At 47.9% G+C, this 25989-nt stretch overlaps 3 protein-coding genes across 10 annotated transcripts; 1 reads left to right on the top strand and 2 right to left on the bottom strand.

Moving 5' to 3' along the window:
- Positions 1–499: 499 nt before the first annotated feature.
- On the bottom strand, positions 500–15094 carry LOC144944077 (uncharacterized). Of its 8 annotated transcripts, none has more exons than XM_078872133.1 (13): positions 14876–15094; positions 12746–13395; positions 12094–12242; positions 11898–11974; positions 11413–11540; positions 11026–11113; positions 10194–10300; positions 3657–3817; positions 2852–2954; positions 1923–2735; positions 1719–1837; positions 974–1040; positions 500–788 (listed from the first exon to the last, which is right to left on the bottom strand). In XM_078872133.1, exons 2-13 carry the CDS (start codon positions 13281–13283, stop codon positions 682–684), a joined length of 2457 nt encoding a protein of 818 aa, XP_078728259.1. In that variant the 5' UTR covers positions 13284–13395; positions 14876–15094; the 3' UTR covers positions 500–681. The 8 variants fall into 8 exon arrangements, with proteins under 8 accessions (XP_078728259.1, XP_078728265.1, XP_078728262.1 ...); XM_078872139.1 differs by having other exon boundaries at positions 1737–1837; XM_078872136.1 differs by having other exon boundaries at positions 12746–13306.
- Positions 15095–16074: 980 nt separating this feature from the next.
- Positions 16075–19263, top strand: SDHAF1 (succinate dehydrogenase complex assembly factor 1). The gene is made up of 2 exons (XM_078872132.1): positions 16075–16357; positions 18316–19263. Exon 2 carries the CDS (start codon positions 18326–18328, stop codon positions 18581–18583), a length of 258 nt encoding a protein of 85 aa, XP_078728258.1. The 5' UTR covers positions 16075–16357; positions 18316–18325; the 3' UTR covers positions 18584–19263.
- A 103-nt stretch (positions 19264–19366) lies between these two features.
- Positions 19367–25618, bottom strand: GLO1 (glyoxalase I). Its single transcript, XM_078872131.1, has 6 exons — positions 25485–25618; positions 23302–23384; positions 22307–22447; positions 20393–20460; positions 20181–20270; positions 19367–19961 (listed from the first exon to the last, which is right to left on the bottom strand). The coding sequence occupies exons 1-6, from the start codon at positions 25554–25556 to the stop codon at positions 19873–19875; spliced, it is 543 nt and encodes a 180-aa protein (XP_078728257.1). The 5' UTR covers positions 25557–25618; the 3' UTR covers positions 19367–19872.
- Between the last annotated feature and the right edge of the window lie 371 nt (positions 25619–25989).

Below are 25989 nucleotides of genomic sequence, written 5' to 3'. Positions count from 1 at the left end.
TCAATGAGCACCTTGGATGCCTCTTGATGGAACAGGGGGTCACCTCGTTACTTCTGCAGTGTCCGTGTTCCCAGGAAATTGTAAATACCTTGCGTATTGGGAAGCATAGCGCTTCATTAAATATAAATATTTTACTGGTCGTAATTAACTTTTAAATGTATTGGTGGCAAGTGATGAATGGATGTTGCTGTATTGGGTGTTGGTAGTGCTGTGGAAAGCAGCAGTTATGGGGCTTCTTGCTGTAGTTGTGCCTTTCTTTGCACAATGTTAAAATAAACGTGAGGAGGACGTTTGTGATGTTGAACTCGATGTACTTAATAAATATGCTTTATTTCCTTTATCGGCATTTGACACGAGACCAGGTTTGTTTCTGGGGTGAGGACTTTTGCCTCATTGCAACAGAATTTAAGCCACAGATCTCACGTGTGTGTAGGTGACACCGTTTCAAGTAGTGTGATGCTTGTTTAGATAAAAACATTTAAAATATTCAATGAAGGACAACGGAGTAAATTATTACCACGACTTTCCTGTACAAATAAAAATTGAGGCTTGCTCTGAACCGCGGATCTAAAATTTTGCCCAACACTGGTGGCTCCTGTTGATCTAAAGCAGGCCAAAGGATGTTGCACCGGCTGAATGAATAAGGCCACATTGATGATATTTGGAGAGTGGTGCCACTGCTCAGTCAGAAAGGTCATGGTCTCCCTCAGCATACCGGAGGTGGAGGTTGTACTCCGACTCTGTGATTGCAGAAAATATGAAGTCTGCGGCCGTATTCAAGGGTAAATCTGCACCCAGTCACAAAAAACACTGGATGCATGACAACGCACACTGAAACATTATCAGGGTGATACATATGTAGACGCCGACATTGGCAGATATCTGCTATGTTCCCAGCATTTCCACAGATACAATTATTGCAGGTAGCTACGGATGGAGGGGCATAGGAAAGGAAGTGATTCGGATTTAGTACCTGTATTGTTGAGGGGCAGCTGTAATGGACGCCACGCACAAGCAGCACGATTGCCCCCAATGCTGCCCTGTTGAAAACATACATGGACTCATTTCTAGATACAGGGATTTGATTTCATCAATAAGATATTATTTGTTGCGATAAAACCGCAGTACAGGCGACCCCCGCACCTACGACCTAACTTGTTCCTGGACGACGGTCGCAAGTTGAGTCATCGTAAATCGAACCCTTATTTCCCATCGGCGCAATGTTATACATTGGGGTTGCATTCCTGGAAACCCATTACCATAAAAATACCAAAAATTACCACGAAAATAAATTAAAATAACCCTAACAAACATTTATTGTAACTTAGCATAACCTTTACAAACATTTATTAAGGAAAAACAAACATTTGTAAATCCTCAAGTACTTTTCTGCATGTGCTTCACATTTCCTCTTCTCAGATGTAGCAAAAGGCGATTTTTGAAAAAAATGTTAAGAAAATTTACAAAGAAGCGTTCAGAAAGACGCTGCGTTCGCTCTCGGCGCAGCTGCAGACTGTCGAGCGATACTGTACACCATCTGGCGACGAGTGTGTGCATTACATAAGCAAACTCGTCGCCAATCGACTCGGCGTCTGTAGCAGTCGTTAGGCGGTCATAGATACGAGTTTTGGTTGTTACTGTCGGGGTCTTAATTACTATAAGGTCGGAAAAGCGGGGGGGTCGCAAGTTGAGCCGTCGTAAGTCGGGGGTCCCCTTACCGTGCCATATGCGCTCACCATGCCTGGCTTCACACCCACGGTCTTTGTAGATTCCGAAAACTGTAGATTCTGAAACCTGGCTGCCTTGGTGACAGCCTCCAGAGCACTCCTTTTGGCTGCTGAGGAAATCAAATAAACAAATTCAAGCAAGCAAGCTACAGCACACGCTAATCGAGTGTGGTGAACGCACGCCACCATACTCACCGCTGAGATGCAGTGCTTTCCTCTCGCTCCGCGTGCGGAGGCGCTTGCTTCGAGAAAGGCACTCGTCGCTGCTAGAGCTGCTGCTCTGAGGCCATCCCAGGTCTCTCTCATTCCCCATCGCCTCGTGGTTCCGAGGTTTCTGGCATGGTTTTTCCGAGGCTGGTCTGCTCGGGCTGTGCCTCTCGGACTCCACACGTTGCCGCTCACTCTGGGCACCCACTTCCTTCGTTGGTGTAGCGGCAGTGGACACGGTGGGGCCCGAGGTCGTCCTCCTGGGCCGCTTTGCCTTCCGCACAATGCTCTCGCTCGCCGACTCTTCTTCATCAATTGCCTCTGTGCACTCCTGGAGCTCTGTTAGGAGCTCCGTGGGGTCCTGGAAGGTCAACGTACGCTTCCTGGAGCTGTGCTGGAGAGCAACTTGGTTCTCACGAGGTTCTGGAGACTCCAGAGTCTGTGCATCCGGTGGACTGGGTAAATTCTGTATCGCGCCCAGTGTGTCTGGAAGGATTCTTTTGAGGGATATATATGGCACAAGTTTCAATCTGTTATGGTCCATCCGGGCCACCTCGCCACCGGTGGGCCCTGCACCGCCCAGCGAACCCCTCTCCGTCTGCTCCGTGTGGCTCTCCGTCTGCTCCGTGTGGCTCTCCGTCTGCTCCGTGTGGCTCTCCGTCTGCTCCGTGTGGCTCTCCGTCTGGTTGGCCGAGCTCAGGTCTTGCAGCAGTGCATCCAAGGCCAACTTGACCTCAGTCAACCTTCTTGCTGTTGGCTTTGGTACGATCGGCTGATGCTTGTGGGAGCCCTTTGTGGTGCCTGGACATAAAGATGGCCACGATAACCCGGAGTGAGATAACGAGAGCTGCACCGACTGAAAGCCTGGCATCAGCCTCACATTATGGCGGTGACTGATGAGGCTTGAGTGGACCTACCATCGTGATTGCTGACCTGGCGTGCCGGGGCCTTAATGCTTCTTGGTTTCGGCCTCGTGAGAGACGTGTCCGTCACATCTTCAGCAGGTTCCGCCATCTCGCTCTTGTTTCACAAAAAAATGGCAAACATGTTTAACGTGCGTTTACATTTACTTTTCTATTGAGATGGATACAAATATATATCTTTCAAAACAACTAATCCTACTCATGAACATGATAAATATGCATAAATATTTTGTTGTGTAAATACATTTCGGGTTCGGCTAATATGTTTTTAAGTTGAAAAAAGCCACAAATTACAGATTCCATCTCATCAGTTATAATCAGCATGCTATTGTGAAAACAATGCATATATCAAAGCACAATGAGCCATTGAGCTGGTCAGGTGGCTCAGTGGTACAGCAAGTGCCTTGCCATCAGAGGACTGCGAGTTCAAATTCCAGTTGGGGGTTAACTCAACCCATTATCCCTCCATGGTGGATAAAATATATACCACGTTGTGGGAAAGTCAACAGTATTTGTCCGATCTATAGACTTGCCCCAGTCATAGGAATGTGGACTTTCCGCGACTGACTCATGGCTGTAAATAGGAGATAAGCACTACCTAAATTCATTTGAGCAGGAAATCACTGACTTGAGTGTCCATTACAGAGAAATAACTTGCACAAATCTACTCTGATGTGAATAATCCATGTTTCCCACTTGTTAATGAAATTATTGGAAACTCAGTCCGCGGCTCACCAACACCACAACATCTAAGCTCTTTGCACGGCTGCACTTGGCGCATGGACACGCACACACTAACCAGATATTTGCAGGTCGGGGTGATGATGGTGTGGCTCAGCAGGTAGTCGTGCCCACCGGCCGTCACATGCACCTTGCCCGTCTTGGGGTCCGTGATCAGGTGCTCGCCCCTCCAGTAGTCCAGTGGGGGCCTCACGCGCCGCCCGCTCCTTGTGCAAGGTGCTAGATGCACAGACAAAAATCCCCAGTAAAGTGTTTTAGCGGCCGTTGGGGCAAGTGCTGTTAGCGAGCACCAATCGAATCTGTCACAGCACACGAGGGGGTGGGTGGCCAGCGCCACGCCCGACTGCCTTCGTCTCCCCAGTGGTGATGTTTACATACCGCACCAGGTACTTATTTGAGGTTGAGTCGACCTAGAGCAGGCCCAGGACCGGTTAAGATAATCGCCACTGGTGTTGGCCGTGAGCGGGAATCAAACACGGGTCACCGGGTTTATAGTGCAGCGTGCTAACCGCGACACTACCGCTCCCCACACTAGATGCACACACAACAGCTTAGCGAGGTTACAACAGCAAGTCAGAATTAACACCAAGCTCCACGTGAAGCCTGAAGTATATCAGGCGAATCTGCTGCTCTTGGTACTGATGATGTCAGTACAATTGCTTCTGCTACACAAAGCCATCCATCCTGTTACATTCCCCCTCTTAATTCATTATTTGCCTTTGTGGTCTATGGAGACCGGGTGGTAGTAGTGACTTAAGCAACAACTGCTGATAAAGTCCAAGACGCAGTCAGACCCGAAGAAAATTTAAATATGACTGCGTAAATCTCAGATTATATTTTTTTGTTAAATTATAAAGAATAAGTGTTGCCAAGAGTTTTATCCATTAAAATAATATTAAGGTCCATCAGCCTTTGGGGCTTTATACAAATTCAGCTGATCACACTCAATAGTGTTCTTGTCGGGCTTTTACTCATAACATCAGACTCTCTAGTAGGATGTCTTAACAGTCACAGTGATGATGAGATTGATGTCAAAAGTCCATTCTAGATTTGAAGTTTTCGTGACTGCAAGGATAATGTCAATAGTGGTCCAGGGTTTTCTGCTTAACTAAACACAGCAATCCCTCACCAACCGCATTTTTCGCATCAGGGGTATTTATGTATCCACGGTGTTCCTTCGGCATACCAATTTGCTAACTGCTATATGTAATTTTGGGTAGTCGTGGTTTAGCACGGTGACCAGCACTTGTAATTTCAAGTCACTCATATGTATTCCCTTCATGCATGATCTCATCTCCCAGCTCCCACCACCGATCTCTTCCCACCACCAATGCTCTCCCTTGCATAGTGACTGTTGTAGTGTGTGGGCATTGTCATATTCCTACGCATTCCACTTTTCTTGACGTTTAATAATCATTTATTTGCATTAAGTGTGCCTTTAACCACGACCCATAAGTGTGCAACCAAAAGGGTGAGCAAAGCCCATCTCCCCTTTTGTTATGAGGTGGTGAGGCTCAAGAGTGTGTTGGAGTGGCTACATCAGGTTCGGTATCCATCACGTATTATTTACTTAAAATAATGTAAAAGTTATCCTAAAACAGCTTAAAATATAGCAGAGCTACTCAGCCACGCCCAATGCACCAGCTCACTCATAAGAGCCTTTCCGATCTCTGGCTCAGCCCCCTTTATTTAGGCGACAGCTCTCCCTCAATTAATTATTCCATTTTTAAATCCAGCTGTTCCCCAATTACCTCACTCCATGGGGAGTTGTCACACCTCCCAAGAAATCATCCTGGGTGTGTATCCACATTAGGGCTGAACGATTTGGGGAAGATATCTAATTGCGATTTTTCAGTTCAATATTCACTGTGTAATAGATTATAAACATGTGATGGAGCATTACTACATGATACCATCAAAATATGAACTGTTCTATATATTCTAATGCAAGGATGAGAACTTAAAAGATATTAATTGCTTCCAACATGTATTTATTAAAATTTTACATTGAAATAGAACAATCAAACATAGAACAATTGTTAAGTTAAATAAAGTTATAATAATAAAAAAGAAAACAATTCCAATAAGAAAGTAATAGGAATTTTCAAATCGCAAAAAATCACAGCCTTTGCGATTTGCTAATCGCATTGTTTCAAATTGCGATTTCGATTTGAAATCGATAAATCATTCAGCCCTAGTTCACATACCCACGACACTGAGTGGTCCCTCCAATTCCACACAAAGTATCCACCCCCCATTACCTCATCAACGTCATCGTTATCACCTTGAACCCTCAGTATTAAAGGTAAATAATATTATTTTATGGTTTATATTTGTTATTTGTACATGTATTGTTGTTTTTATTATGTCCTTGTGTATTTTATTTAAGTTTAGTGAAGGAACAGGCAACTTGGTTTGGTGTTTTAATAAATAAAACTGAAAATAAATACTTTATTTGTGAGGAAACAGACCATATTCTTATGTTTTTTCGGTAAAGTCATGTAGGTAAAACATCAAAATTAATGAAAATAAAATAAAACAAAAAATCACGACGTTTCGGAGGCAACACAAGTCTCCGTCATCAGGTGGGACCGTCACAGCCGAATTAGCTGCATCAAGTGAGGCAATGATTCAAGATGTAATCCCTTATAAGCAAGTTGAAGGAGGGAGGAGAGGGGGGGGGGAGCTCATCAAAATGTGGTAGCCAATGAATGGAACGTATCGGGAGGGAGGGGGGCGGGGCTCAAAGACAGCACGGAGTGCTAAGTACAACGCAACGGGAGGGGGAGGGGGGGGCGGGGCCAAAAAAAGAAGAACGACGGCTTGGACGCGGTTGCTGCTGCACACGCCAACACAATGGACAGAGAGGGGGAGGGGAGGCCTGATACACATGATAGACAAAAGAACGAAAATGCCCATGTTTATACCAATGCTGGCTGAACAATGAAGAGAGTACTGTTAAACAACTGGGGATGTTAACACTCGGTAAAGTAAAGTAAAATAGTGCCTGTCGGATAAGATGGTCCAAAAAAGTGTAATTAAGTCTTTTTTGCGTGGTTGATAACATCTTTCCAATGATTACTAAGTTTGTACCCATCATCACGGTTGAAATTATGTCTGTGTTTGTATATTTGTATGGCTTCGTGTACAAACCTTTGATGGTAGCCGGGAGGTTTGCAGAGAACCTTGGTCTCGGAAAAGACAATTTCATGAGAGCCCACCGAGTTGTAGCAATGATCGGCAAGGGCAGAAGAATCAGTTCTGCCGTGTTTCAGATCTGACTTGTGCTCGCGGACACGATCAGAAACATGACGTTTCGTTTCTCCAATGTAGCAATCACCACAAATGCAACTCAATTTGTAGACTCCAGGATACTGTAAGTCAGGAACGACATCCTTCACAGATGGAATCAGATCACGGATTTTATGCACTGTACTGAATCGGACTTGGATCTTATGTTTGTTTAGAATTTTGGAGATCTTTTTGGTCACGCCTGCTATGTATGGTAACGTGATGGTTTTGGTCGGAGTTTCATGTGGCTGTTTCTGTGTGGTGGGAGAGACAGCTTGGCGGATAGTACGGTCAGAGTATCCGTTCATCCTGAGGGCCCGATGTACATGTCTTAATTCACCGGTCAGGTGGTGTTTGTCAGAAATGCCATGGGCTCTGTGGTATAGCGTTTTGATGAGATAATTCTTTTGAGATGGGTGGTGGTGGGAATCCGGTTTCAAGTAGGAATCTGTGTGGGTGGCTTTCCTGTAGACAGAATGTCCCAAGGATCCGTCAGGCCTCCTCTCAAACAGAATATCCAAGAATGGTAGTTTACCGTCTTTCTTCACTTCCATGGTGAATCTGATGGATGGGTGTCTAGAATTGATGTGGTCCAAGAAGTGGTTCAATGCCGGGAGGCCATGTGGCCAGATGACGAAAGTGTCATCCACATACCTCTTCCACAGGGAAGGACGCAGGGTGGATGTCTGGATGGCGTCTGATTCAAACTTTTCCATGAACATGTTGGCTATAACTGGTGACAAAGGGGAGCCCATAGGGGTACCCTCATTCTGTTTGTAGAAGGTGCCATTCCAGGTAAAATAGGTGTTGGTGAGGCAATGCCTAACCAGCGCAGGTGCATCAGAATTCAATCCATGTTGGACTAAGTCCTCAATTATTGTTAGGGTGTCCGGTACTGGGACTTTGGTAAACAAAGATACTACATCAAAGCTGACGAGGATGTCATCAGGAGATAGTACCATGTCCTTAACCATAGAGACTAATTGGGTTGAGTTGAGTACTGCCGAAGAGGTCTTGCCTGTGAAAGGGAGCAGAGTATCTGATATAAAACGGGCTAGTTTGTACGTAGGAGAGTTTATCGTCGACACAATGGGTCGTAGCGGGGTGCCTTCCTTATGGATTTTGGGAAGACCATAGAGTCTGGGAGGTCTTGCAGCCGATGGTTTTAGAGGCACGTTTGCTTGGTTCGACTTCACTAATCGCTACGACCCATTGTGTCGACGATAAACTCTCCTACGTACAAACTAGCCCGTTTTATATCAGATACTCTGCTCCCTTTCACAGGCAAGACCTCTTTGGCAGTACTCAACTCAACCCAATTAGTCTCTATGGTTAAGGACATGGTACTATCTCCTGATGACATCCTCGTCAGCTTTGATGTAGTATCTTTGTTTACCAAAGTCCCAGTACCGGACACCCTAACAATAATTGAGGACTTAGTCCAACATGGATTGAATTCTGATGCACCTGCGCTGGTTAGGCATTGCCTCACCAACACCTATTTTACCTGGAATGGCACCTTCTACAAACAGAATGAGGGTACCCCTATGGGCTCCCCTTTGTCACCAGTTATAGCCAACATGTTCATGGAAAAGTTTGAATCAGACGCCATACAGACATCCACCCTGCGTCCTTCCCTGTGGAAGAGGTATGTGGATGACACTTTCGTCATCTGGCCACATGGCCTCCCGGCATTGAACCACTTCTTGGACCACATCAATTCTAGACACCCATCCATCAGATTCACCATGGAAGTGGAGAAAGACGGTAAACTACCATTCTTGGATATTCTGTTTGAGAGGAGTCCTGACGGTTCCTTGGGACATTCTGTCTACAGAAAAGCCACCCACACAGACTCCTACTTGAAACCGGATTCCCACCACCACCCATCTCAAAAGAACTCTCTCATCAAAACGCTATACCACAGAGCACATGGCATTTCTGACAAACACCACCTGACCGGTGAATTAAGACATGTACATCGGGCCCTCAGGATGAACGGTTACTCTGACCGTACTATCCGCCAAGCTGTCTCTCCCACCACACAGAAACAGCCACATGAAACTCCGACCAAAACCATCACGTTACCATACATAGCAGGCGTGACCAAAAAGATCTCCAAAATTCTAAACAAACATAAGATCCAAGTCCGATTCAGTACAGTGCATAAAATCCGTGATCTGATTCCATCTGTGAAGGATGTCGTTCCTGACTTACAGTATCCTGGAGTCTACAAATTGATTTGCAATTGTGGTGATTGCTACATTGGAGAAACGAAACGTCATGTTTCTGATCGTGTCCGCGAGCACAAGTCAGATCTGAAACACGGCAGAACTGATTCTTCTGCCCTTGCCGATCATTGCTACAACTCGGTGGGCTCTCATGAAATTGTCTTTTCCGAGACCAAGGTTCTCTGCAAACCTCCCGGCTACCATCAAAGGTTTGTACACGAAGCCATACAAATATACAAACACAGACATAATTTCAACCGTGATGATGGGTACAAACTTAGTAATCATTGGAAAGATGTTATCAACCACGCAAAAAAGACTTAATTACACTTTTTTGGACCATCTTATCTGACAGGCACTATTTTACTTTACTTTACCGAGTATTAACATCCCCAGTTGTTTAACAGTACTCTCTTCATTGTTCAGCCAGCATTGGTATAAACATGGGCATTTTCGTTCTTTTGTCTATCATGTGTATCAGGCCTCCCCTCCCCCTCTCTGTCCATTGTGTTGGCGTGTGCAGCAGCAACCGCGTCCAAGCCGTCGTTCTTCTTTTTTTGGCCCCGCCCCCCCCCTCCCCCTCCCGATGCGTTGTACTTAGCACTCCGTGCTGTCTTTGAGCCCCGCCCCCCTCCCTCCCGATACGTTCCATTCATTGGCTACCACATTTTGATGAGCTCCCCCCCCCCTCTCCTCCCTCCTTCAACTTGCTTATAAGGGATTACATCTTGAATCATTGCCTCACTTGATGCAGCTAATTCGGCTGTGACGGTCCCACCTGATGACGGAGACTTGTGTTGCCTCCGAAACGTCGTGATTTTTTGTTTTATTTTATTTTCATTAATTTTGATGTTTTACCTATGTGACTTTACCGAAAAAACCTAAGAATATGATTCCTTGCAGTCACGAAAGCTTCAAATCTAGAAGGAAACAGACCCTTGTCTATTTACTATTTATCACCTGCAATTGAACATGACAGACTAAAATCACAAGTGGAACAACGTTTTCAATTACAGGCACTTGTGATCCAAGTTTCTACGTGATGGTAATGGAGCTGCAGTGAGATACGTCACCTGCAGGAAGCCGGCGCTTGGTTAAGGAGGCGGTCTTTGGCTGCTGTGCCTTGTCGTTGGCAGGAGGTTCCCCCCTTTTTGATGGCTGAGCCGCACGCGCCTCTGTTCTGTAAATAAAATGAATCCGTCATAAAAATCCCTGCATTTCCAAATGTACGGGTGGCTCAGGGATCAGAGCCCTGAGCTGGCACCACTGAGGTCGTGGTTTCGAATACAGAGAACCGCCTGGGATTATACCGCATTCTCAATTGTAGCCGATTTATAGTCTTAGCCTAAGTCACCGATCACTGCACACAAAAAACCCCATCACATTAGATTTGGCTTTCACTTAATTTGGCTAAAATCGAGCTCTGGCATGTAAACATTTCAGTTTGATTGACAGGCAATGAACACTTTTTTCAGGGCATAGAAAAGGTGTGGGTAAAAAGGCCTTTTGACATTTCCTCTAAGGTCGTTCTTAGGAGGCCATTCTCTGAAACAGGGTGATTCACTACTCGTTGTCAAGTTCCAAATGAAAATGTATGATGACATGATGCAGGTGGCTGGCCTGTCAATGGTGGAAGTGCTTGTTGCCCACATCTTGGCCATATACACTATTCAATTGTCAACCTTATTAAAGTTTCCAAATTTCTTTGAAAACCCCCTATAAATTGTCATCTGCAAATACAAGTTGGCAAATCTCTTTGCACTTTCTCTCTGAATTAAATAAGGTCTATTGCCAAAAAAATCAGTCAACTATATATCTTTACAATAAAACAGTGTTAAAAAATTATAATCAATGCAGTGAGCTTGATTCATGGTTGGGTAAAAACACTTGCTGCTCCATACGTACTTGTGAATTGCTAAGTGTTGAGTCAGGACCTTGTCCCAGTCGTCTGGAAATCCATTCACGAACTTTCTGTAAACCGCACTTGGAAATACTGTAAGAACCACAAAGGTGGGAAAGTGAATCATCAGCCACAGAGATTATTCAAACTGGTGTCCATGCAGACAGTAGCTCCGCTCCTTCATTGGACCAAGTTGTCTTTGAGATGTGGTCACCTCTAAACGCTCTGCAATTCTAAATTGTTGTGGCTGCAATTAATCCCTGGAGACTTTAAGGAAAGGTCTTTATACCAGGACATGTATATAACATGGTAGCTTTCCTCGCTGATAAAAAGTCCACAACAACAGGCAAAACCAGGGAGGCATTTAAACACACGTATGTACACGCACTCACCAGAAGACCCCCGGTTATGGAAGTTTGGAGGACCCTTGAGACTGTAGATGGCACCAGACTTAGTCTTGAGTTGGCGCGCAGACAGGCGCTGCACAATACCACTGCTGTGCCACATCACGTTGCTGTCCCTGAGACCAATGACAACAGCTTAATGTAATAAAAAAAATGCAGAAAAGCTTCACGGAGTCTCATGACTCTTTTTCAAGGAGAGCATGCTTTGGGATATATAGATAATTACATTAATGAGTGTTTTGCAGGTGGAAGTAAACGAGTACCTGGAAAAAGAGGGCTAACTTTCAACACTGCCATTTACTTGACCACCACGCAGCCCCACACAAAAAGCACCAAGCAAGTCCTGGTGATCACCTATTCAAGTGCTAACCAGGGTAAACCCCCTGAGTTTTCCAGATCTTACAAATTTGGGCACATTTAGGGAAGACCCAGTAGTTTCCTAAACCAAAATCATACAAAGGAAAACCACGTACGTTCGGATACCCTCCACGAACACCGCTGTGCCACCAGCGGAAGAAATCCTCCACATCTTCAAGATGATGTTTCCTGCCTCCTCACGACAACACCCGTGGTGTGACACTCAGTTTGATGTACAAAAATACTAAACGTACAGTGTCTGTTACAAATATTTGGCAGTGAAAAATGGGGTCGAATGATCAATGCAAGCACCTGGTGACTGCTGTCATCTGCAAGTGTCATCTGCTCTTTGTCCAGTCCTGTTTCCGGCTCCGCCTCTAACAAGGACCCTCTCATGACAGGGGGACGTTGTCTCGTGCAGTTTTGCTGCTGGTCAAGCAGCTCTATTCCTTCAGAGATATCTGCAAATGGATTTATAAAAAAAATATGAACCATGGCTGGCCGAGTACCTCTAGGGCTGAATGCCATGTCATCAAAGCACTTGAACCAGCACCGACCGCTGTGATACAGGCAGCCACTTATATATAACAGAGGTATTTTTTACATTATGCTTGATAGCTGCAATGACTTGATATTCTCAACCCTCTCACCAAAGACTGCACAAATAAAACATGTTACCCAGTTAAGCTTATTTCAGCTCTGAAAATGTCGCATTGTTAGATGAACAAACTTTGCAGAAGATACAAAATGTGTACCACCATAGCGGATAAAAGGGGCTGTGGAAGTGATTTCAGAAGTATTTTTGTACATCCTCTTCTGAGGTTACTCTGACACAAGGTGGTGTCACTGCTTGCTAAGAAAGTCTCAAAAGTACATTTGTTCAACTCAGTTGCCCAATTGGAATATAAAGAAACGTATTTTTAATGTAAAAAAATAATGATGCAATGAGATCGCTAACCATTACCTCCAAACTCATTCAAGAGGGCCACGAACCCCTCTTCCTGAGATAGATTGTCCAGGATAACATTTTCTATGTACCCCTGTTCATTATCCATGCCATCTGGATGAGTCCGGGCAATGCTTCCTTCCATTCCGATGGGGCTAGCCTGTGCAATGCCTTTTTTCAGGGCGACGTTGCAGCCTTGAGGTGTGTCCATCTCTTCTCTGCCCCGGCAGCACAGGCTAGCCCGAGTAATGTCTTCATCCAGGTCAAAAGGGCCTTCCCGTAACGTTCCTTTAGGCAGGCCAATCGGGCTAGTCCAGGCAATGTCCATTGTCTGGCTGACTGCATTAGCCCATGTTCTTGGTTTGGCCTGGGCTTCGTCTGCAAACTCTGTCTGGGTGCCCTGGCTGACCATTTTTCTAAACATTAACTCGCACATGCTGGGGCGAGGAGCTCCGTTCTTGCCAATGTATGGTAACCCGAGGGGGATCCACATGCCCCTCATGACGGCAGTCTCCTCGTCGTCCATGTTGCATCTTATGTCGGGTTCGTGCTCCATGGAGGCCCTCAAGGCTCTGCAATCTTGTGATGGGAAGAAGTGCTGTCATTAGTCGGCTGGAGACAGCGAGAAGGCCAAGATAGTGAAGGAAGAGCTGAGTGGCCGGTCCTTGCTGCTGGTTCAGAAAGCAAACAGATGCACCAGCTTCACCAAGACAAACAACAAGCATTAAAACCACCACCACCACCACAATGAACACCAATGAGGGTATTAGGATCAGCAGCATTTTCACCAAAACATTGACAACACTTTGACCTCCAACACTGCCACTTGGCCTGGTACGTTTGCGGAGGGCTGCAATCTCTTCCCATTGCTTCTTGCCATTGTAAAAGGGAACAACTTTGCCAAGGCCCAAATTGTATCCAATGGAATATTTATGATTCACATGCTTTTTTACATGGGGCACACTAAACCGAAATATTACATGTGGCATTGACACATTTGCAAACAATTTCCAGGAGATAGTGGTATGTTATTTACACTGACACTATTTACAGTACTCACCAAAATGTTATTTCTTTTAACGGCATTTTGGGGGGGCCCTGAGTTTAGGGTAGAGTTGTACCCCCCCCCCCCCCCCCCCATTGTCCTATCTCGGCAGGCAAGACGACGAGAAACAACAGCAACATTCAACAGGACGAGGACCACCAACACAACACTGAGAGCACTCCGGTCACCACCACAACAACAGCACTAGGATCAACAATTATGTTAAGATCATCCACCAGTGCAGGCCAAATGTGTGAACTCTTATCTTTGACAAATATAATAGTGCTGTTTGTTGCTGATCCCTTGGTGATTTTGGCCTTTACTTAGCAACCGTGATTTAAATTCAAAGAATGATGCATACCCCACCAAGATACAACACACTCCACCTCACTGCCCAGTTTAAAAACTGCTTCAAGTCACCACGCAGACCTTTTTACAGCCATCATGTCACTTACTCGAAGATTTACCAGGTATTCAAGTCACCACTAGGCAATCAATGTACGTGGTATTAAACAGCGTAAATGTGAACGTACTGTCTATATTTACTAGCTCCTGCCACACGGGTGTGCCAGGGTGCTGCGGCTGGCCCCTCGGTATCAATTCGTGCTTCGTCGCGGTCCACGTGGGCAAACCCCGGGGGGGGTCGGACATAAATAGGTGGGGGTTGAGTGAAAGTTTACACCACGTTTAGAATCGCGGATGAAAACTAAAATCTCTCGAACTTTTTCAAATCCCGCAACTTTTCCCGCCAAAATCGCTTCGCCGCAACGAACGCGAAGCCGGCTCCGTCATCGCGGACACTAAACGATCTCCATCACCTCCCCTCCCCCCGACAGCCTCAGCAGTCTGCTGGAGCGCAAGCTCCCCTTAAAGGTCGACACGGCACACGAGGAGGGGGGGGTGCGGTGGCCCGACCCGCCTTCATCTCCCTCAGCGGCATCACGGGCCCACTCGCTTGAGAGGCCGAGCGCTGCTGATAATCGTCTCTGGGGCGCCCGTCGGTTGCGAATCGAACTCGGACGGTCGGATTCGGAGAGCGGAGCGCGCCAGCCGGTGGGCTATCGATCACGCACTGGCCCTCACGCGTCGTGCCGTCTCCTCACCAATCTCCTCACCGATCTCCTCACCGACCTCCTCACCGGCGTCTCCTCGTCACGGCGGTGGCTACGCAGGCGTCTCCCTCACACTGACGGTGCGGAGTCGATCCAGCGCGAATCGATCCGAGTTGATGCGAATCGTCCGGATCGATTCTATTTGACGCGGAACGGAGTTAACCCCGATTGAAATGTGCACAATTCGCTCTGATGCTAATAATTATTCAATCGACGAGTCATTATAAATACCCCCCCCCCCCTGTTATCACCCAAGGTATTACATCTTACTTCTTACTGAAAATTATCGAAGACCACCGACTTCGCTGGTGCCGTGAAGCCTGTGGCGGCATTTGGGAGACACTGACGAACGCTTCACGTGCTTGCCTGCAATTTGTAAACCTTGTTCCAGCCCCTCACATCACGGTAAGGGACCGTCCCTAAATGACGTCACGCACCTAGGGGGGTGGGGTCAGACATTTGTGACGATGTGTGACGAGGGGGCGTTTGAGAAATGTGACGTCACATGAAAATGCGCAACTTTAAATAAATATAGACAACACGTTTAAACCGATTTGAAGCATGTTTTATTTTGGGGGGGGGGGGGGCAGAGCTTTGTGACGTCATTTGAGGGGGGGGGGTCTGACTTTTTGTGACGCCGTGACGAGGGGGGGGTCAAAGATCGTCCAAAATCGCGTGATGTAATTTATGGACGGCCCCTAATTAATTTAATATACAGCAGCCCAGAGTTGTGGGTTATTGCGGGGACAGCAAACACTTCAATGCAGTCATAGTACTGTTACATAATTACATTTATGATACGAATACAAGAATCATGACAGTAATTTAGTACAAGGTCTACCCACCACTTGGAAATGATCAACGGCGTGATTATAATTGTTATAACATCACAACTGGTGATCCGTGCTGTTGTTGGGGATTGACGTCGGCATGAAGTTGTCCGGGATTTCACTCCGCGGTGACCCCTTAGGTGACCGGAGCCTTCCACCCGGGGGGGCGGGGGGAGTAGCCGGGGGGGGGGAGTAGCCGGGGGGGGGGGAGTAGCCGGGGGGCGGGGGGAGTAGCCGGGGGGGGGGGGGGAGTAGCTGGGGGGCGGGGGGAGTAGCCGGGGGGGGGGGAGTAGCCGGGCGGGGGGAGTAGCCGGGGGGCGGGGGGAGTAGCCGGGGAGGGGGGGGGGTATCGGGGGGGGGGACAGCCACCACGCCGCCTCCGTCATCGGCAGGCGACCGCAGCGAGCGCCTCCTCGACAGCGGCGCCTCGCTCCCCCCTCGCAGGCGTCGCCCTCGCAGCGGCAGGCGCCCAGTCTGCGGGCATCGTCGTCTCCTCCTCTCCCTCCTCATCTCCCTCCTCCTCACCTCCCTCCTGCTGCTGCTGCTGCGAGAAGCCCCGACTCGAGGCCCCGGGGGGTCACCTTCCTGCCCCGAGAGCCGCGGCCGCCGTCGCCCCCTCCCGCCTGCTGCCCTCCCACACCCGGTGGGGCTCTCGACTGGTTTTCTAAAAAAAACTATTTCGACGCTTCCCCTTATTACATGTTTAGTTATTTTAGTAAATAATTTTTAAAATGTATTTATAACAATCTTGTTTGATTTTGGCTGCTGCTACTCCGACTGATGCTCCCGCTGTTGTGGAGCGACTCATGCAGCCAGCTCTGGCTGCAGAGTTTGGTAGTACATGTTGTTGACGTCGTTTATTGTGAAAATTCGGTCACAGTTCCTATGACCACTGGCTTTATTTTGGTGATTTTCGAAAAGTTTTTTGGTTTGGCCAAGTTTGTTGTAGTAGAGTTAGACAGATGGCCTTAATCTAAGTTGTCTTGTGGTTGTTGTTGTTTGACTTGCATCCCACTGGGATTTTTGCAGTGTTGGTGTACGGTACTTTTTCTGCAATATTTTGCTGTCTTTTCTTGGATTTTCTGCTTGCACTCAGTCACATATTCACTTTAAGATGTTTTTTGTTCATGTTTTTGTTTTTCGTTTTTTGCGGTTGCACCCGATTCAAGAGCCGAATGGCTCACAGGGCTACACCTAATAAATGAACTTGAACTTGCTGCTGTGTCCTGTACAGCGCCTTGATGAAAAGCGCCATGTAATTGTAATTATCATTGTTGCGTTACCGGTAACCGCATGGAAAAATCAAACACCGGTTAGCTGTTGGCCACGCCGGATAGAAATGTCCCGCGACGAGCGTGAGATGTTCACCGTCGCCCAATGAGGACACGGCGAGGCCTGCCGCATGTCAACAGCGCTCTGGGGTTGCCGTGCAGAGGTCACCGGTCCCGCGGCGCGATTCGTGACCAAAGTTCCACTGAACATCGATCGGTTGCCGATTTTCGGAACCGGTGATCGATTCATAAGACGGTTGTCGTTTCACAACCCTCGTCAGTCCATGGTGGGTGTCGAGTGTCCGTGGTGGGTCTGATAAGCTCCTTGGCCTGAGTGCCTGGTAAATACCTGCTGGATACTTGCGGGGATCCTCCAGGGCTCTATGAGTGTGCCGAGTTCTTGGGAGGTGCCTGGTAAGCCTGGTAAGTCTGGTAATGTTTGTAAATACCTGGTTGGGTCCCGAGATGGCATCGAGCTAGACATTGTGTCCCCGGTACGAGGTGGGAGCCCCAAGTGGAGTACCTGGACCCGTTACCGACACAAAACCCATACTCTTTGGTTCTTTCGGTAAAGTCACGTAGGTATCAAATAAATCACGACGTTTCGATTGCAACACAAGCAATCATCATCAGGTGGGAAAACCACAGGAATATATTTTTTTTGCTGAAGTGGGAGAGAGATGCCGTGGTAAGAGGTTATTTCGGTGAGAGGTTATTTTCTACCTACGTGACTTTACCGAAAGAACCAGAGTATGGATTCCTGCAGTCACGAAAACTTCAAATCTAGATTGACACAAAACTCATTTACCTTGCCAACTGCAGGGCCCAGCGTGGAGACCGAGCGCACTGGTGAGGGTAACGATTGCGTTCTTGGCAATTGTCGATTGAGAGCACGGTGGTGCTGAAGGTGATGCTACTTACGATGAGGTGCGGGATGGCCTAATGAGAGTTTCGCTGTTGACTCTTGAATCCATCAGTGTCGAGCTTGTGTTGTCTCCGCATACATGTGGATGTTCACCGTTTGTTTTCCTCCCACACGAGGCCATCAATTGAATTGGCAAGAAATTGATGGTACTGGTGTTGGGTACGTTGGTGATGTGAGAGGTGATCATGGGGAATGTGCGATTGATTCAAGTTAAGGTAATTCCTCTAAAGGTGATGGTAGTTGATGCTGCTGGAGATGATTTCGCTGGTGGTGATTGTGTAGGTGATTGGTGAAGATATTGCTATTGGTGGTTATGCTGATCTCTCGTGCTGGCGCCGAGTTACGGTCCTCGTGGCAATGGTACTCATGATGGTGCTGACACCGCTGCTCCCGTCTCCCATACAGGCCATCCGCCATGTCGCGACACAGCCGCCTGCAGAAGCAGGTGCTGGGCCTGTACAAGCAACTGTTACGCGCGGCCCATGACAAGCCAGGCTTCACCCCGCACATCCGCGCTGAGTTCCGCCGCAACGCCGCCTTTCCTCGCTCGGACGTTATGCGCATTGAGATGATGATGCGGCGAGCACAGCGCCAGCTGGAACAGCTGCGCGACCCCAGCACCCGCCAGATGGGTGCCTTCAGCAGCACGGAGCCACCGGGTGAGCGGGCATGATGGCGCCCCGGCCGGCAGCATCCCAAGTGCGTGAGCGTCAACGAGCGACTCAACGAGCAACTCAACGAGCGACTCAACATGGGACCAATGCTGCCCATGTGGATCAGCCAGGGTTCATGGCGCGTTTGGCGACTTGGGAATGATGTAGACTGTGGAGTCCTGGGTAATGGCTGGTGTCTCCAAGATAAAAGGAATTAAAGATTTGGTGTTTTGCGAATGTGTTTGGAACTTGCGTCGTGATGTTGAGTTTGTTAAACAGCAACCAACCACAGCAAAGTTTCCATAATGGACAGGGCTTAGTTGAACACAGTTGCTGAGGCACATGGCTTGGAGCCTGATACGTCAAGTAGCCAGCAACAATCACTCCTATCACAATAATAACAAATCAAGTTAACGTTTCTTTAAGTCAGCAAGGTTATAAGTGCTTAGGAAAAGAGATGGCAGGGAATGATATGGCTGTGGCTACGTGCCAAGTTCAGCCGACCAGAACCCCAGAATATTCTGTGATAGATTAATCTTTGGTTGACTCGCACAGGCTGCCTTCTTGGGCTCATGGTCCACATGTGGTTGACATCACTGTCTTGCACAATGCAACTCAATACCAGTGCCTGAAATATTGTACACGTTGCACACTCTTGACATGTGAAGTGTGGGTATAATGCTGCTGCCTGCTTCAGGTTACACAGTTTACCCCACCCTAGTCCACTTGGCCACCGTGTGTCGCAGTTTTATGTGCAGAGCCCTCTCTGGTGCTTTCCATAACTTAGTATCGCACACACAGGATAAACTGTATATATATTTATATAGTCACTAAATGACGGACATCACAACCATGCATAAACGAGTACACGCTGTTTCATGTTGCTAATAAAATATTCTTTATGAGAACACGCGCATGTCTGAATTAAGTCAACGCTTAGTGTATAGAAAGGACTTCTTGTTACATCCAATTATTAAAATGGCACAGTAGACGTCCCGGCATGAAACCTATTCATCTTGCGGCCCATGTTCACTGCAATTTCTCCTCGATTACCAAACGTTCTGAAAGTTCAGGTATACATTAATGGTGTTATGTGTATGGCATATCGTCGTATACGGCCCATTTGAACCATGGTGAAATATGGAAAGCTTGGTGTGGATAATTGAGCAGAGCAGCCTGCAGTGCCATCATGTGACCACATGACGGCATGGATGGGCTAGCGTTAAGAATTGTGTTTGAACTTTTAAAGTGCCAGCGAGGGTCTGTAGCGTGTAGCGTCATACAATTTGCTTGCTGGCCCAGGGTGATTTTAGGTGATGGTAACCATGCCGTTTGGGCTGAGCACTTCAATCCAGTAGCCGTCGGGGTCCTGTATGAAGGCCAGACCCTTCATCTTCCCTGCTCACCCACAGGTTCACATTGACCACAGACAATTCAGAACATGTTACTCAACAATAACTCAAGATTCCATGAAAATTACTTGATTGGGAAACACAGAAATTATTGGCCGCCCCCAACCAAGGCAAAAAACCCTCCTGAAATAAGAGTACTGAGGCTTCCCTGGGCAAGTTTAATAGTAATTACCCGTGAACACCGCCACCAGACAGGAGCACTCACCATCGTCGGGCTTCTTAACGAACTTAACGCCCAGCTCTTCGAAGCGCTTGCAAGCCGCATACACGTCCGGCACGGAGATGCCGATGTGCCCTGCGAGGGAGGAGGGGAGCACGTGTCGCACCTGGCCGGTACCCGCCAACATCATGCAGCACCGGGCATCGTGTCGGAGCGGGCAGCAAGTGGAGAGTGCGGCAGTGGCACTGCGAGCTCACCGAATCCGCGGGGCTCCGTGTTGCCGTTGTGGTAGGCCTGGGCGTCATCGCTCTCTGTGCCCCAGTTGCTGCGTGGAACAAGGTGCGGTGTCAGGGACGTGGTGCAGATCAACACAAACCAGCGTGTCAAATGGTTATGTTTACCACAGGTGTCCTGCAGCAACAATGATGTTTTCAGCACTAAAAAGATGACTTGGGGGGGAAAAAAAACAAGCACCAATCGGTGCTGAGACAGTCTTTCATCAACAATGTGCAACCACATATGAATGACTCGTGAATTGGGCAAAATATATGCATATTCTATGTGCTGTAAAACATCAATAAGTTTAAATGCAAGCTTTGCATTCATACAATAATTAAATGTTGTGCTTTTGCCTCGAGGCAGCACAGGTAGTCAGATGTACAAGGTTGGTGCTGTGACGCTAATCCCATGATTATATTCTCAAAGTAGGAACCGTGATGGCTGCGGACAATGACAACATGACAATGGCCAGCGTGTTCCCGTGCGGTCACCAAGGAGTTCTTGACTGAGATCAGCACAGCATTGTGCAGAACGGCACCTCACGCAATGCTTCTCATCAGATACACAATGACAACCTATGACCAAACTACTCGGAATGCATCTCGTGAGACCTCTTATTAGAAATTGGCTTGAGCTTGGATCGTGCTTGGGTGGGTTGACCACTTTGCATGGCTTGTTCTGGGGTGCGGGACTATGTGGCAGGCAGCAGAGGGCAGCACAGAAAAATAAATTGCTTTATTGTGCCATGCTTTCACGGCCATGCTCCCAGGTTTCAGCAACACTGCACTCACCAGCATGGTGACGTGTGGTAAAATTATCCCTGTGACCAGCATGGCGCAGGCAGGCGCTCATGCGGTAATGGATTGACAAAGGACAGTATACAGGGACGCCTCTACTTACGAACGATTTAGGTTCCAGAGGTCTGTTCGTAAGTCAAACTTTACTCCTATTGATTTCAAACGTTGTACGGCATGTACATTAAACAGGGAATGGCTTTAAAAGTTGTATAATCTCCCGTAGATGCCACTCGTTCTTCATGTTCTGCAGATGTAGATGCCTCCATCTATTGTGCAGCAGTTGAACTTACGACTCTGGGTCCGAACAGGCAACTGGACATATGGGACAGGTTTGTTCGTATCGCTGAAAGTTTGTCAGTCAGATGTTCGTAAGTCGAGGCATCCCTGTATGTACATATGGCAACAGTGACTGATGGTGTCACAGGGTGTGGGGTAAGGTGGCACGGGGTGCACAAGCTACACAATGCCACTTTCTCACACTTCGAAAGATTTGTAAAATACAGATTGCTTCATTCCTCTTGCTCTTTCCAACTCAAGTAAACTGATCACGTGTGAGTGTAATAAATGTGTACTACCTGCTATGACATGGATCAGAAACAAGGACATTAACAAGTAACAAAAAACAAGCACAAGTATCCAAAAAAGTGCAGAGATGCATGCTTATAACATGGAGAAACAGAATAAAGAACACACGGTATAGTAAACATATGCAGGTTAAAGACAACCTTCTTGAAAATAAGTGGTTATATTCTAAAATAATAATAAAAAAATAAGTGGGGGTCAGGTAGGACACACTGTTACAAGGGATAGCCAGTGGAGTGGCAGCCGAGGGATGGAACGTGTCCAAGAGAATGCCCACAGTGGAGATGGAGCAATGAAATCAGCTCGTGCAACATCATGGGACATTGGGAGATCGGGGTGACTGGGTATGCCTTCATTCATCAGTGGATTAATAATGGCTAATGATGATGACCTTGTATCCAAGACCAACAATCAGGTCATGTCCTCATGCTGCTGATGTTGGGAGTGGCACGGGAAACCCCTCTCAGTGTTGTGCATGGCTACGGGGTTGGTGCGTGGGCGCTAGCATCTCACTGCGTGAGCTCGATGGTGGCAGGCCGCGTGAACGTCCACTGCACACGCTCCTTTTTCCCTGCTGGGATCGCCTCCGCCTCCTCGAAGCCCAGGAAGAACAGAGAGAACTTCATCTCTGGGAAGTCAAACTTCTGCAGCAGCCTGCGGACAAAGGAGCACACAGGCAGCAGCAGCTGTTGAGGCGCTCACTCCTCCCACCATCACGCGGGCATCATCACAGCCCCCAGGACAATTCCATACACCAAGAACGAGGCTCCCTGCATGCCAGGGGTGGGGAACCTTTTCCTTTCTGAGGGCCGAATAGAACTTCAAACATATTTCGGTGAGCAACCACATCGCAAGAGGCCCTTACGTTGGCAGAAGTGACTGAGCGTGTTAAAGTTAGAAAATGTTCACACTAGGAAAATACATTTGTGCAGCAAAGATACTTGCGGTAATGGATAAATAGCATTTGCAGGCCATTTCAAAGTGGTAGGCTTCACGTCACCATGGGCGCAAGATATTAGGTCACAGCTCGTATCTGGCCCAGACCATAGGTTATCTACCCCTGCTGCCCTCTATACAAAGACAAAGATCCCCCGTATAGCCTTAACATACTGCTGGGGCAAGTGTTGTTAGCGAGCACATATGAAGGCCGGCAGAGCACCCGAGGAGGGTGGGTGGCCAGCACCACGCCCAACCGTCTTTGTCTCCCCAGTGGCAATGTTTACATACTGCACCAGGTACTCATTTGAGTCCACGTAGGGGAGGCCCAGGACCAGTTCAGATAATTGTCACTGGTGTTGGCCATGAGCGGGACATTGAACTCGGGTTCCCAGGTTTGTAGCGCAGAATGGTAACCACTACACCACCACTCCCCTCTATACACAGACACTCACACAGGTGACCTACTGACAGCAATCTTAAGATTCACACAAATATAAAAAAAAAGATTGATTTACTAATGCCTGTGTTACATGGACAAAGCAAGCATGAGGTGTGGGTGGGTAGCGAACCTCATGCCCAGGATGCGAGTGTAGAAATCCAGGGACTTGACAGGATCCTTCACCCTCATCATTGTCTGCTGCATCACGAAGCCCTGAACATGTACACACACACATACACTGAACAAACACCCATACACTGAAGCCACACCCATAGACTCAACCAACACCCATAGACCCAACCCACATCCAATGTTGATGTTTACACACCGCACCAGGTATTGATTTAAAGCCGAGTCTACCTAGGGGTGGCTCAGGATCAGTTCAGATATTCATCCCTGCTATTGATCGTGAGTGAGAATCAAACTCATGTCGCCAGGTTCGTCGTGCAACGTGCGAACCACAACACTACCGCTCCCCACACTCATCACACACACACCCAACCACACACACACCCAACCACACACACACCCAACCACACACACACCCAACCACACACACACCCAACCACACACACACCCAACCACACACACACCCAACCACACACACACCCAACCATACACACACCCAACCATACACACACACTCCCACTCATCAGTGGAATAGTTGTGGCTGGCTATATATTTTTGGCCAAGTGCCTAGTTGGCCAGTGAATTGTCACCAACCATATTCTTGGTTCTTTCGGTAAAGTCACGTAGAAGGGAAACAATAAAATAATACAAAAATATATTTTGTATTACGTAGAAGGGAAACAATAAAATAATACAAAACTATTTATTTTATTTTATTGTTTCCATTCTACGTGACTTTACCGAAAGAACCAAGAATATGAAACCCTGCAGTCACGAAAGCTTTACATCAAAATGTCACCAACCAGTTAGCGAGTTGGCATGGCCAAGTGATTTCGGTCATCTGTGGAGAATCGATTCTTAGGTTTACAAATCATGCTGGGAATCGTTAAAGTTCATGCATCGATTACTATTTAACACAAAATAACAATGACCAGATAAAACTGTAATGTTGCATTTAGGCTAAGGTAGTGAGCAAAACTGTACAGACGAGAAACAACAGTATTTAGGCGACTGTAAAACAAACATTTCACGGCAATCGATTCTGGAGATCGATAAATCTCATCGAAATATGGGGCAGGCCGCGACTGCCCGCAGCAGCACCGCCTCGACTATAAATAACCACGCCGGGGGGCTCGGTGTGCAGAGAGAGAGCGACAGAGACAGAGCGAGACAGGGCTCTGGATTTAGAGCGCATCGAGATTTCTCTTTGGTTGTTTTTGGCTCGATTTCTATTTGCTTCACTGATGTACACTTGGGTTTTCACGATTCCTTTTGTGATTATGGTGACCGAGGTCGCTCTTGCAAATGAGACTCATCCATTGGAGGTATTTTTTGGGTTTAGATCGCGTAAATATAAATGTGCCGTTAAATCCGCCACCACCCGACACAGCCGTTACACGTGAGGTTTATCGCGTAAACAAAACGTGCAAATTAGTTATTCATTCAGCACTAACCGGTAAACCCACAACATTTACAATTTGAATACAACAAGTCTCATCAGGCAACAGCCAGAATTGTGGAGAAATCCTCCTGTTTCGTTCTTAAAACAATCAAATCTGAATCTTGGTCAGCCTCTCACCTGGTTCAACAAAAATAGACCTAAACCCTGAACATTCCGGGAGCTCACCCTGTGTTTGGACTTCCCCCTACCCACTGACGGGATTTCAACCCTCAGCTTGCTCTCGAGTTCAACTCGTGCATGGACGGCAGCTTCGCTTCGCCTGTGATGCTCATGCTGCGTTCTTCAATGCCACTGGCGGCCCCTGTGGGCCTTTAGTGAGCCCCGTTGACAATACACGAATAGTGAAAGCCATCCTCCCCATAGTGCCGTCAAACCCCAATGGTTTCAAATGTGTGGTGGCCCTCACAATGATGATGTCTCATCGGCAAAAGTGCCCCCCTCCTCCCCCACCCATCAGAAAACGAGTGAAGAGCACCTCGCCGCCACCACCACCACTCACTTTAGTGGCCAAACACCATGGGCGGCGAGCGAATGACGGCAACCTCACGGGGTGGGCGGCAGCTCGAACCCTGAGGAACGATTCGCGTCGTGCGACACCGCGAGTCGCCAACGACGGACCCCTCCTCCTGCCCCGCCTCACCCCTCACACCGCCTCGGGGTGGCCAGCCAGCTGGCTGGCACCGGGGCTGGCAGGCACCGTCACCCTGCCCTCTCACCCTCACCTTGGTGCTGGGGTCCGGCTGCCCACACGCCGCCAGGACCTGCTCCTCACTCAGAGCGTGCGGGGCCGCCATCCTCGCTGCCTGCTCCAGCTGATGCAGGCGCGGTCACGAGGGCCGCTCCTCACCAATCACCACTCGCCCAGTGGCCCCGCCCCTCGGCCCCCTCTTTACCCCTCCCCTCGCCCTCGAGTCCACCCATTCACGTGGCCCCACGCGGCTCCGCCCACATGGCCCCGCCCTCGGAGTACCCTCAGCTGCAGGGTCCCGGTTGAACCTGCCACTTCGTGACTGAACCTGCCACCTCGTGACTGAACCTGCCACCTCGTGACTGAACCTGCCACCTCGTGACTGAACCTGCCACCTCGTGACTGAACCTGCCACCTCGTGACTGAACCTGTCACCTCGTGACTGAACCTGCCACCTCGTGACTGAACCTGCCACTTCGTGACTGAACATGTCACTTCGCGACTGAACCTGCCACTTCGTAGTTGAACCTGCCACTTCG

This window comes from Lampetra fluviatilis, chromosome 33, assembly GCF_964198595.1.
Source record: "Lampetra fluviatilis chromosome 33, kcLamFluv1.1, whole genome shotgun sequence".
In the NCBI taxonomy this organism is placed as follows: Eukaryota; Metazoa; Chordata; class Hyperoartia; order Petromyzontiformes; family Petromyzontidae; genus Lampetra; species Lampetra fluviatilis.
Note: the sequence above shows the minus strand (reverse complement) of the source record. Positions and strands in the feature narration are given on the sequence as shown.

Excerpts from the sequence above, each read along its gene's own strand:
- LOC144944077 (XM_078872133.1), bottom strand. The coding sequence starts at position 13,283 with ATGGAGCACGAACCCGACATAAGATGCAACATGGACGACGAGGAGACT. Across the intron at positions 3,818-10,193 it reads CAAGCGCCGGCTTCCTGCAG|CACCTTGCACAAGGAGCGGG; the intron begins GTGACGTATCTC and ends CTGTGCATCTAG. Across the intron at positions 789-973 it reads GCTGCCCCTCAACAATACAG|ATTTACCCTTGAATACGGCC; the intron begins GTACTAAATCCG and ends GACTGGGTGCAG.
- SDHAF1 (XM_078872132.1), top strand. The coding sequence starts at position 18,326 with ATGTCGCGACACAGCCGCCTGCAGAAGCAGGTGCTGGGCCTGTACAAG.
- GLO1 (XM_078872131.1), bottom strand. The coding sequence starts at position 25,556 with ATGGCGGCCCCGCACGCTCTGAGTGAGGAGCAGGTCCTGGCGGCGTGT. Across the intron at positions 22,448-23,301 it reads ACTCGCATCCTGGGCATGAG|GCTGCTGCAGAAGTTTGACT; the intron begins GTTCGCTACCCA and ends CTTTGTCCGCAG. Across the intron at positions 19,962-20,180 it reads CGTTAAGAAGCCCGACGATG|GGAAGATGAAGGGTCTGGCC; the intron begins GTGAGTGCTCCT and ends GTGGGTGAGCAG.